This window comes from Clupea harengus, unplaced genomic scaffold (genome assembly GCF_900700415.2).
Source record: "Clupea harengus unplaced genomic scaffold, Ch_v2.0.2, whole genome shotgun sequence".
In the NCBI taxonomy this organism is placed as follows: Eukaryota; Metazoa; Chordata; class Actinopteri; order Clupeiformes; family Clupeidae; genus Clupea; species Clupea harengus.
The window spans coordinates 38128-49998 of NW_024879936.1; the positions used below are offsets into that span (position 1 = coordinate 38128).

At 41.3% G+C, this 11871-nt stretch overlaps 2 protein-coding genes across 2 annotated transcripts; both read left to right on the plus strand.

Annotated features, from left to right (window-relative positions):
• The first annotated feature begins 85 nt into the window (after positions 1-85).
• Positions 86-2976, plus strand: zgc:110222 (uncharacterized protein LOC550336 homolog). Its single transcript, XM_042705593.1, has 2 exons — positions 86-900; positions 1171-2976. Exons 1-2 carry the CDS (start codon positions 642-644, stop codon positions 1398-1400), a joined length of 489 nt encoding a protein of 162 aa, XP_042561527.1. The 5' UTR covers positions 86-641; the 3' UTR covers positions 1401-2976.
• Positions 2977-3054: 78 nt separating this feature from the next.
• On the plus strand, positions 3055-11865 carry LOC122130818 (myotubularin-related protein 1-like; the record flags this gene model as incomplete). Its single annotated transcript, XM_042705592.1, has 10 exons — positions 3055-3903; positions 4383-4476; positions 9121-9196; positions 9529-9623; positions 9771-9878; positions 9979-10080; positions 10252-10335; positions 10580-10729; positions 11213-11401; positions 11698-11865. Coding segments are annotated over exons 1-10 (1194 nt in total), but the record flags the coding sequence as incomplete, so codon positions are not given.
• Between the last annotated feature and the right edge of the window lie 6 nt (positions 11866-11871).

Below are 11871 nucleotides of genomic sequence, written 5' to 3' on the forward strand. Positions count from 1 at the left end.
CATTTGCATTATAGTAGCAACATATGCATACCGTAAAATGTTTTGTATCTGGTGTCTGTTCTTTGGGCGGTAGGCTAAATAGATAGATAAACTTGCGCTTTTTAACATTTTAATTAAACTAGGCTATGCTACGGCGTGTGATGTTTGTAACTTTTGGATTTGTTCTTTTTTGACATATTAGTAACTTGAGATTTCATTGCCAAGGCAGTTCATAGAATGGTGACTGGCATTTGTAACCTGCTTTGTGGATATTGGTCTCTATTGGAAAATTGTAGCTGAGAAGACTTTTATTATGATACCCGGAAGTTGGAGCCTTTCGTTGTCAACACTGTTGGCTGGTATGACTATGCAGTTATCTATCTCGTTTGCGGTGTTATGTCTGTAAAATATTTAGATGATGTATATCAATTGATTATTAATTATTGAATTCGCTTTCGCTTCTCATAAGCTAGTCTGTTTACTTCCGAATAGCCTTGACATGCGCTCATGCATCAAGAGCCTCACAAACATAAACGTAGTTCTTTCATGGTCCACCATCCAGGCATAATTTTTCAGATACGCCTATTCTGTTCTTCAACTAACCGATGGAATTCGTTATGAGTTGCAACAGTTAATACAGGTAGTAATCACAGACTTATAACATGACTTTACAAGTAGGTTGCCTATCCTTCAGGCAGCCCTACGCAGGCTTTGTCTTGAATGGAGTGAAAACTATCGAGACGCGGTGGCGACCTCTTTTGGCTGAGATGAGGAACTGTACTCTTGCCATTCACATCGCTCAGAAGGACTGGGAATGCGATGAGTGGAGAGATATGCTTGCAGGGCCTTTGGGAATGACTGACAGGCAGATACAAGAACTTCTGGATTCTGGCGAAAGATTTGGCAGAGGAGTTGTTGCAGGTTCGACCGCGTTTCTTATTTTCACTTGATCAATTGCATGGATGTTATTCAATGTAACCATAGTCAGTCAAGCAGTTAATGAATCATCAGTTTATAAGGTAGACCTAGGACTCTGGTTTATCCAATCTCTCTGGCCATTTACATGTTGTGAGCTTGTCCAGTTTTGGGAATCTGATTCCTCGCTGTGGTCATATATCCCTCAGACAGGCTATTTAACATAAATTAAAATCTCCCAAAAGAATGTTTCTGTATATTGTTCATTGGCTCCAGGTTTGGTGGAGGTCGGGGACACCTGGTGTTGTCCCGAAGATCAAACAGAGGCTGAGCTGAAGGAATTTGAGAGGGAAGCGGTTCTGACAGGACTGCCTCAGAAATACCTCACCCGTCTGTCCAACCCACGCTGGCTTCAGCAACCACTCTATGCTCGAGGACATAAAGACAAATGGACTATAGATATCCCATTGAAGTTACTCCCCTCTTCTCTGCCAGCGGCTGATTAACTGCATTGCTGTAACAACATTTTGTTACTTTCTTTAAATACATTTGTTTCATATGTATTTTCTAGAATCTTCTTTGTTCATATCCCTCTTCACCTTACTTTCAGAGAAATAAGCTAGCCAGAAATGTCTGAAATGCTTCATATTTTTATTATATCCAAAAAGTATAAATGTAATCTTAAATACATCTGAAAAAAATATGAAAATGTTATGAATCTGTGCTAGGGTAAACTCGAGTGTCGACCAAAGGAGTTTGGAGGATGGCCATCACGGCTGTTGCTGCCATTGTCATTGTCGGTGTGTTGAATGTTGGGTGCCGCAGTGGCTGAGAGAACCTGGGTCATAGCCAGCATCACCTGTAGAGACAGCCAGATTGCCGTCTGCTCTTGGAGGTAGTCTACACCCCGGCTCAGAGAGGAAACTGGCTCCTCCACAGCCGCGGTCACAGGAAATGATTTGAGCATAGACTGATAACTAGAAGTGCACGGTGTCATGATAGAATCGGCTGCAGGGATGGTTGGGTTGTTGCTCTTCTTTGCCATGCATCTTTTGCCAACTTCTGTCATTTCACTCAGATGTTGAGAACTTGGACCAGGAGCTGAGATGGATGTCGTGATCTGAAGAGGCTTGGCCATTCTTTGCCCTGAGCCTGATGGGGTTTCGTTTGTGACGCTTGTACCCAATACCTCCCCCAAGTGGGGTTTCCTCTGAGATCTCTTCACCAGGCATAGAAGGTCTGGGCACCCACGGCGAAAGCTGCAGTGTTGATAGCACTCTAGCTACATAAGGAAAAGCAAGTTTTTAGAATACAGTAATATTACATTCATAGCATTTTAATCAAATAGGAGAGTCTAATCAGTTTCTTACCTTGGTGACACATTTTGGCTCAGACATGAAGCAGGTCAGTGAAGCAGCACCCTCCCAGAGTGAGCCGGCCTTTCTGAACCCATACATGTTGAGCTGACGGAAAAAACTGTGGATGTTTTTGGTGTGAAAAAGTCTTGGGGGTTCTTTCCTTTCAAGCACCTCCTTTACGAAAAGGTCCTCATCAATGACAACATATATTCCAGTTTCGTCCCATCCAATTGACTTAAATTCTGGATTCTCAACAATATACCACATTTTCTTTGGAAATAGTAGGGTGAACACATCAACTTGATCTGCAACTTCAACATCATTTTGGGTTTGTTGCTCCTCAAGCCGTGGCTTCTTGACAATCACCTCTTCTGACAGCACTCTGAATGCTGCTTTCTCCAGGGTAGATCTCAGGTCCTGGTCCTCATCCACTAAGGGATCTGTAGTGGTGACACTTGAGTCACACTTGTCTTGATCCCTTTTTATTTTTAAACTATTCTGGGTAGGTTTGTCCTCCTCTCCCAAATTGACATCCACAGCTTCTGCTGGTATATCCTGACTAATTTCGGACATTGTATATGACAGGGAGGCAGATCTAAAATGTCACTGCAGGTATTTTTTGCAATAGACTACTGGCTGGCTAAACCAAACTTTAGGAATATTCTAAATAAATGGGTTCTTTGATGTGACGCCATAAACAATAAAAACGCTAAGTCAAACGTCATAATTGTTTCATCGATGCTTTAGAATACAGCCATTCATTTATTTGAAGTCGCATCTTAGCTTTTTTTTTTAAGTGTTATTGTGGCTAGGGACCTATTTTAGGACAGCAACAAGCATAAGCTTAAAGTAGGCCAGCCTACATGACAGTTGATTATTTCGTACACAATGACGATACATTGATCTTCCTCTTTAAAAAAAATAATGAAATGAAAATAATAGGCCCACATTATTTAAATAGGGCCTATCTGAAAAGCAGTTCCAGTACTACCACATCTATCCCACGAGTGAGCAATGCTGTTCAATTATCTACAGTGCTGCGGTTCTTAAAATAGACAACTGAAAAAAATTGCTTCAGCAGCCTACCTAAAATATTTAAATATCATTCATCCTTGAACTCGAACATAATTTAAATGTCAGGTTTGATAGCGATGTTTGGCGAGTTTTTATTTAACGCACATTTAAGGCCAGACTAATTGCAAATAATTTTCTAACTTGGCCGTGTGAGAATAAATACATTATATTAATTACATAAATTACATTAATGAAAAATCAACAGGTTAAACAAGCTATCAGTCTCTCAAAGTTGAGATTTTTCGCTCTTGAGCAAGGAGGTCCCGAATTGTTTTTGTCCAATGCATTTTGGGTAATCGAAGCGCTGTATCAGTCACGATGACGTGGGCAAGTCTGAAGAGTGGAGGTTGGAAAAAGAAGAAAATCACAGCCCTCGCTACCTTCAGACAATATAGTCTGAAAGCACAGATGGCTATAAGGACAACTTTTTTTTATGGGAACCTACTGACATGGACAAACACCTCAGTCCCGGATGCCACGGAACCGATTACACCGCTTCACAGGCGAGTTCGAGTCGAAAGCCTAGGACTTTAGGGGGGGCTGGTTCCAGACATCCCAGCATCGAGGCACTTGACAGGCGAGTCGACGTTTAAAGGTTACAAAAGTTATAGCCTGGAGTGTGACATCGATATGCCATGTAGTCTGAAGACAGCCGCTTCAAAATGTAGATTTAGTACACTACTTAAAGGCAAAACAACACCTTAAGTCGTGTGTTTTGCAAACCTGTTGGCACCCTTGAGCTCAGGTGCATCCGGCGGTTTTAATGCATCTAACAGAAATATCATAGCAGAAATATGATATGTAGGCCTACCGCATAGTTGATGATCTTGTGTACCTTTGATTTTCCATCATAGGCAATAGCCTTGACCACAAAACAGTGACATTTTTAGGTATTTTTAGTGACAAGTTGTTTATTCCAATTTTATTCCAAATATATATTTCATCAACTGCACTGATTCTGTAATTTGCATGGTATGGTATTTTTTTGATTGGACCAGAGGTGAAAGACAGGTGTTACAATGATCAGCCTAAAATGACAGATCCTTTCTCCACCAGTCCTACAGGATCACACGTTGAATGGTGCAAACAGCTGATAGCAGCTACCATCTCAAGACCCGTGGCACCTGAACCAATGGCTCGTGATTACAAGGTAGGAACTCTCCTTAAACATTCCCCAAAGACCATCCAGAGCATCCAGTGTACTCAAACGCATCCATCATCCATCCCATAGCAACTCTGGACCTAGCCCTTATGTGGCAACGCCCCACACTAGAACAGAACCCCATCCATCCCAGAGTCATTTATACTTTATGGGATTCCATAAATGTGTTGCTTATAGAAGGGTGATTCATTTTTTTTTATTGAATCTGTATACATAAATATCACGGCACCAGCTTGAGCTCTTGAGTTATCATTATGGTTGGCACCATCTGCATTTTTGTTTTGTCTCCATGTTGAATACGGTAACTATGTTTAACCTACCCCTGTTATGTCTGAGTGTCTTTATCAATGCCCCAGATTAAAACATCTTTCCACACCCAGATCTTGATGCAAGTGACGTGCCAAAGATTGTTTTCAAGAACATGCAATCCCTCATAACTCAATTCCATTGCCCTAAAGATTATATACTTTTAAAGAATGTCAGTAGACTTATAATTGTGGCCCTCTGCATGCTTCCTGATATTGGTTTATAATTCACCTTTTCATTTGCCAGCCCTATTTACCTCCACATAAAACATTTAAATTAAAACAAAGGAAATGATTGTCTCACCCTTTAACTCATGTATCTAATCTAATGTGTAAAGTGACTTTACTTGCTTCCACTTGGAAAAGTGCAGCTGCAAAATTGAACAGCAACAGCAAAATTGAAGTGCAACTTAATACCAGACTAAGGGAGGCAGACTAGTTACTTAGATATTCCTAGATACTAGATACTCACTGCCATCTCATTTGCAGACACCACTAATCAAATGATAGTTGTTTGTAGAACTTCTGTTCAAGATGGTTGTCGTTTTGCAACGCTCTAACATAAACCAATGTTAGAGTTACCATGTGTCAGCAAACGCAAGGATCTTGTCACGTTCTGCAGACCAAATGCTTACAGTTTGATTTCTGTCAGATGAAAACACACCCCAATGATTCACTGGTGTAAACCCATTCGCAACTATTGTTCAATGTAAGTGCTGCCAATCAGGCCAGCTTTTCTCATTAACCACCACATGGCCATTATTATCGCACCGATTTAAGAGTTGTTGAGTAATATCCCCACTCTCCCTTTTGCTAGCATTAGTAGCCATGGTGAACAGGAACCAGATCCATGAGCCCTTTGTACGCTCTCCCTGCCGGCCGCGTGTGTTTGCCCAGCATTCCAATGCGGTGTCACACTCACAGCTGGGCCCCAGGAGAATGGCAGAATTCTCCACAGCGCTGGACGCCTGCCAGTTGTCCGTGTCACTGCGCTGTACCGTGCTGGGTGGAGCAGGCCTGTGGAGCTGTGGCCCCGCGAGGCCTGAGCTAGCTTGGTCTGGTTTAACTTCCTCCAGCCTGTTCCCATGTGGAAGGGCTGGGAAAGGGGTGGTGGTGGTGGTCTTGGCTTTACTGCAGATTACATAGTTCTTGTGTGATATATGTGTGTTTGTGCCCAAGTCATTGTCAAATACAGGCTAAAGAGTTTTAATGCTTTTTTTTTCTAAATTATTTCCTTGAAGTTCATTGCTGAAGTACATTTATGTAAGAATGTATTCTTTGTTTCATTTAATTTAGACATTCAGATCCTTGTAGTTGGTCGTCTGTACGTTATGGAGTGTTAGAGTGGATAGGCTAAGACCTCATTTTGGGGTGACACAGCAACAAGCAACAAGCCTGGTCAGCAACAAGCCTTGTGTTTTCAAGTTGGAAATGTAACTTACATTGCTTGTAAAAGCCAGTGAAATTCAAGACTGCCATGAAGTCATTCCTTCACTCTTGTTTGGCCTGGAGAATTAGCTTTTAATTTCAGGGTCTGTTTTGATTGCATGGTGGGTCTCAACCAGAATTCCAGAGTGTTTTTTACAGTAGTGGTCTCACTGTTTGTTTTATGTTCTGGTGGTCAAGGGATATTTTTTGCTTTGCTCCGGAATGGAACACAGTTCTGCTGATTCAGGGAGTGCAAAACTCAACAGCTCTCCTGTATTTCTTTTGGAATATACAACGGCTACCAAATGTATTCAACCCCCCTGAAAGTCATCACCATCTTCTGGTTACGAAAGATACTATTTCTAAAGGCTAAATAAGTTATTTGTCGAAAATATTCTGCTTGCGTAAGTATTGAGGTTGAGAACCCCTTTGCTGCCATAACAGCCTAAAGTCTTTTGAAGTGAGCTTTGCACATTGTACTGCAGTGTTGGGCAGTCCTGGATTGTAGTGCCACAGATTCTTAGTAGGATTTTGATCAGGGTGTTGACCTAACCATTCTAGAATATTCACTTTACTGTATTTGAGCCACTCCAGTATTACTTTAGCCTTGTGCCTTAGGTAATTGTCCTACTGGTAGGTAATCCCTCTCCCAAATCTTAGTTTTACAACAGACTGCAAGAGAGTTTCTTGTGATATTGTATAGAATTCATTTTCATTCATTCTTCCAGCAATTCTAAAAAGTTTCTCAGTTCCTGCAGATGAGAAATATTCGCACATCCTGATGTTACCACTGCCATATTTCACGACTGGGATGGTGTTTCTTGAAGCTTTGGCATTGTTAGATTTACTTCACTCATAGCACTTTGAGGATTGGCCAGAAAGCTCTATTCTGGGTTATATATGAACAAACTACCCCTTCCCACATCTTACACCACCTCTATATATGCTTTAATGGGTATCTTCTAAACCAATATTCCAGTTTTATGGAGAGCTCTTAAGATTCCTGACTTCTGCACCAGCGCCTTAATTCCAGCCACTGAATTCTGGTGATTTTTCGGGGTGATGGCTGGACTGTGGTGGCCCCCCTCACCAGTTAACATCCATCCTTGGATGCTTGGTTTGGGGAAATAGCCTTTTCTACAAGGAATCGGGGCAGGGTTTTTCAAAGCCTTCTTAATGCTACGTCATTCGTAAATTATACTTTAAGCTGTACCTTAACGTTTCAAGGGGTTTCCCAGAATTTTCTTAGCTAAGTATGCCTTCTGTAAGGGATACATCTGCAAGGTTGGTCTGGACCACCCTATACCTTAACACAGATTTCAGATAAAACAAACATTTTTGAGACAAAACAATTGTTAGTGTCTTATTCATTGACTGCGATGTAAGACCAAGAAATACGTTGCATTACATTTTGTGCTTCATTAAATAAAAAGAAAAAAACTTCGACATAAATTAATTAGCAGTTCATTTTTAATCCCATGTGAATACAAATGAGTAACATTTAACCTTTCTAATAATGATCCCTTGCACTCCAATCTGAGTCATGCCCGTCATATGCCCACTCACCTCACACATACTCAAACCCATGTGAATGACAATAATTGATGCCAGAAACATGGACTCAGCCTCTTAGGGAATATGTAGGAAGGTTTCTCTTCAGGGAACTCTTAAGAGAAGGTTTGGGAAACACGAGTAAGAGTAAGACGTAAGAGTAAACAACTTAAGTAAAGTATACCTCTCAAGTCTAACGCTAAGAGACACCGTTATCTGGAAACCCAGCACTGGGTGCAACTTCCACTTTCTTCTTATGAACCCATTGGTGCTCAATTGGACATCAAAACACTTGGGCATTTTCTAATCTTTTTCTCACTTATTTCCTCACTTGTCTCTTTAGTCCTCATGTCCTCTGTTATTTCACAGCTTGGCTGATGACCCTTAGAGTGGTTTTTATATCCTGAAGGAGGTCTCTACTTGAACCACTCATAGGTAATACCTAATTATGATTAGTTATAGTCAAATCATTTGTCATTAGCCTTAATTTGGAACTCAAAAGCACAGGGGATTGAATACTTATGCTAGTAATATATTTCAATTTTTAATTAATGAATTTGTATTGTTAGCAGACAAATAAAATAGGTTGCCTTTGGAAAGATACTAGAGAGCATACATGTTTGCAATGAAAATACTGTTTGTGAAGATATGTGTAAGTATCCTTAGTAATTGTAAAAAATGGGGATGACTTTCAGGGGGGGGGTTGAATACTTTTGCAAGCCACTGTATTTAGCTATATATATCTTATGGGTACATGTTGTATGTGTCTTTCAATGGAGGAAGGTAGTGCAACCTTGTTTGCTTTCATATTTTGTCATCAACTGATTTTATGTGCCCTTTATGCCTACTGAATGTACTGAAATAGTTTGTCTACTTCTTAATGTTCTGCATAAAGGTCTTGGAGAAGTTGTTTTCAGAAAGTGTGGAGTTCCTTTTTGTATACTAGCATGTAGACTAAATTTGCACGTCACGCTAATTTGATTGCAGTGTATGTATGTGTAAGTGTTGTATTTGGCCTGCTTACGTGGTGTAGTTTAGGGTACCTCTGTGGTGAAGTGATTCTGTACAAGTACAAAGTTGTCAGAGGATTTCATCGTCTTGTTTATCTGGGGATGAATGCATTACACCTAAAATACTTGCAGTTGCAGCTAAACATACAGCTATCCCTCACAATTAGTATATTAGTTTAGTTAGTATGTGATTACATTTCCTCAATCTTCCTTCAATCTTAGCATGGTTTTTCTGTCAGTCTTAGCATTGTTGTGTTTAGCTTGTCCATGCCTATATTAATACTTTGAAGCTCCTCAGATTTCCTCATGGTAGTGTGCTTCATTGGTGTGTCTGGCAGGCGCTGAGAGATGGGAATAAACTGGCCCAGATGGAGGAGGCCCCTCGCATCCCTGGGGAGTCCATCAAAGCCATAGGTAAGGGGGGGGCCTCAAGCTACACACACACCTCTACTGGTCCTCTCCATTATTAGTGTGACTTAATCACTTGACTTATTTTGTCTGTTCACTCGCCTATGAGACCTATTTTCAGAGGCAAAGAAACTATATTGCTTGGTTTCCATGTTATTTTGTTTCTTTTGACTTCAACAAGCCATTTTGGTGTTGTGAACTGAAAAAAACATCAGTAAGCTGTGTCTAGGAAATCTTCTGTGATAAATGTTCCTAACAAAATATCTGGCTGGTTTGAGGATGACTCTTAAAACTGTCTGAACTATTATTTACCTGTGAGATAACTGTTCTCCTTTCAGCCAAAGACGTCATGTATATTTGCCCCTTCTCTGGGGCTGTTAGCGGTACTTTGACCATCACCAACTACAAACTCTACTTCAAAAGCCTGGCTCGGGTAAAACTCTTCTTGTTGCTTGTTTTTGCTCCGGTCTGCCTTGATTTGGTAGTAATTAGGCTCATGACATGTTGTTCTGAAAATACAATTATGAGTATTTGTCTTTTTTGTGTGTCTTGCATCAAATCTGTTCGATGGTGGTGATAGGAGCCTCCATTCCTCCTGGATGTGAATCTGGGCGCGATCAGTCGTTTGGAGACTATTGGAGTGCAGAATCACGGCGAGAACACAAGAGGCCTCGAGATCGTGTGCAAAGTCAGTGAGAAACAGAAGACCATGAAACATACCACTAAAGGTGTTTGCCACAACCAGAGATTAAATGACTCCTTTGGTTCTTCTGTGCTCTTCTTCACAGGACTTAAGACACCCCCGATTTGCGTACAAGAAGGAGGAACAGAGTAAACTGCAGATTTTGGAGATGTTGACCCGATATGCCTTTCCTCTGTCTCATGATCTGGTACATAGTCAAACTAATGTGATTTTAGTCTTTACTCTCTTCCCACTGTAGGAGTGTTAATGAAGCCAGTGAATGCTGTAAATGCCCATGGTAAATACTATATATGGCTTTGTGACCAAATAAAACTGACTTAGTGTCAACTCATCTTAGATGTGGTCTCTCCATTTGCAGCCACTGTTTGCATTCTTGTACCAAGAGAAGTTTCCGGAAGATGGCTGGAAAGTGTATGACCCTGCAGTAGAGTACAAAAGACAGGTACTACTACAGACATTTGTGAAACAGTAGATCAGGTTGGTGTGAGTAATCCAATTAGTATTTATAGCAGGGTTTGCACCACCTTAAAGTCTTTTTTAAAGTATGCATTATGATTTAAAGAGCAATTTAAATTGACAAAAGTAATTTGGGAAATATACCCTATTTTATGTCTATGTTTAATTGTATTTTATCATTTGAATCACAAATGCACAAAGCAGTTTCCTCTGTTGTATTTGTTGGGCAGGGATTGCCCAACGAGAGCTGGATCATCAGTAAGATCAACTGCAGTTATGAGGTGTGTGACACCTACCCTGCTCTCCTGGTCGTGCCCTCCAGCATCAGTGATGTTGAGCTAAAGAAAGTGGCCACCTTCAGAGCCAAGCATCGCATTCCAGTAAGCTCTGTCTTGGGTGGACTGTATACACACACGCACACGCACACGCACACGCACACACACACACACACACACACACACACACACACACACACACACACACACACACACACACACACACACACACACACACACACACACACACACACACACACACACACACACACATTCACACACACACACCCGCTCACACACACACACCCTTACACACACACACACACACACAAAGTGTCAAAGTAATCTGCTTGTTTTAGTCATTGACCGTGTCTGTTTACCTTGCTAACTGTAAATAAACTGTTGAAAAGGAAGTTTTTTACAGTTTCTGTAGTATAAGTTTCAATTTCTGTCGAAAATCCCAAAGGTTCCCTTTAAGTTGTTGCTTTTATACAGTGTAAATAGATCCTGCTAAATTAAATTAAGCTTGAGCTCTCTCCCAGAATTCAGCTCTGTCCTGGCAGTGACACTGGCTTCTCTCTTCCTCAGGTTCTGTCGTGGATCCACCCAGAGAGCCAGGCTGCCATTATTCGCTGTGGCCAGCCTCAGGTCGGTCTGTCAGACCGTCGGTGCAAGGAGGACGAGCGGTACCTGCAGATCATACTGGACGCCAACGCCCAGTCACACAAGCTCACCATCTTTGATGCACGGCAGAGCAGTGTGGCCGACACCAACAAGGTGCAATGGATGTTGGTTTGAGACTATCTGGTGCTCTGCTTCAGAAAGTGACCTCCTCTTGTCTCAATGTGTGGACATTATTGTAAGATACACAAGATGATGAATCTCAACTAATTGAATAAGCGACTTATAATTGTCAATTTTATTATGGAAAAAATTATGTGTGTGTTTTATCATGTGTGTCTTATGTAAAAAGCAGTTCATTCAGTGGTTGTTTTTCTTCATTCTGCGGTGAACATAATTAGCAGTTTTGTCCTAACAGATTTTTTTTGTGATATCTACTCACCTGATTGTAGGCCAAAGATGGTGGCTATGAGAGTGAGAGTTTCTACCCCAACGTGGAGCTGAACTTCCTGGAGATCCCCAACATCCACGTAATGCGCGAGTCTCTGAGGAAGCTGAAGGAAGTGGTGTACCCAGCCATCGACGAGGCACACTGGCTCTCAGCCGTGGATGCTACCCACTGGCTT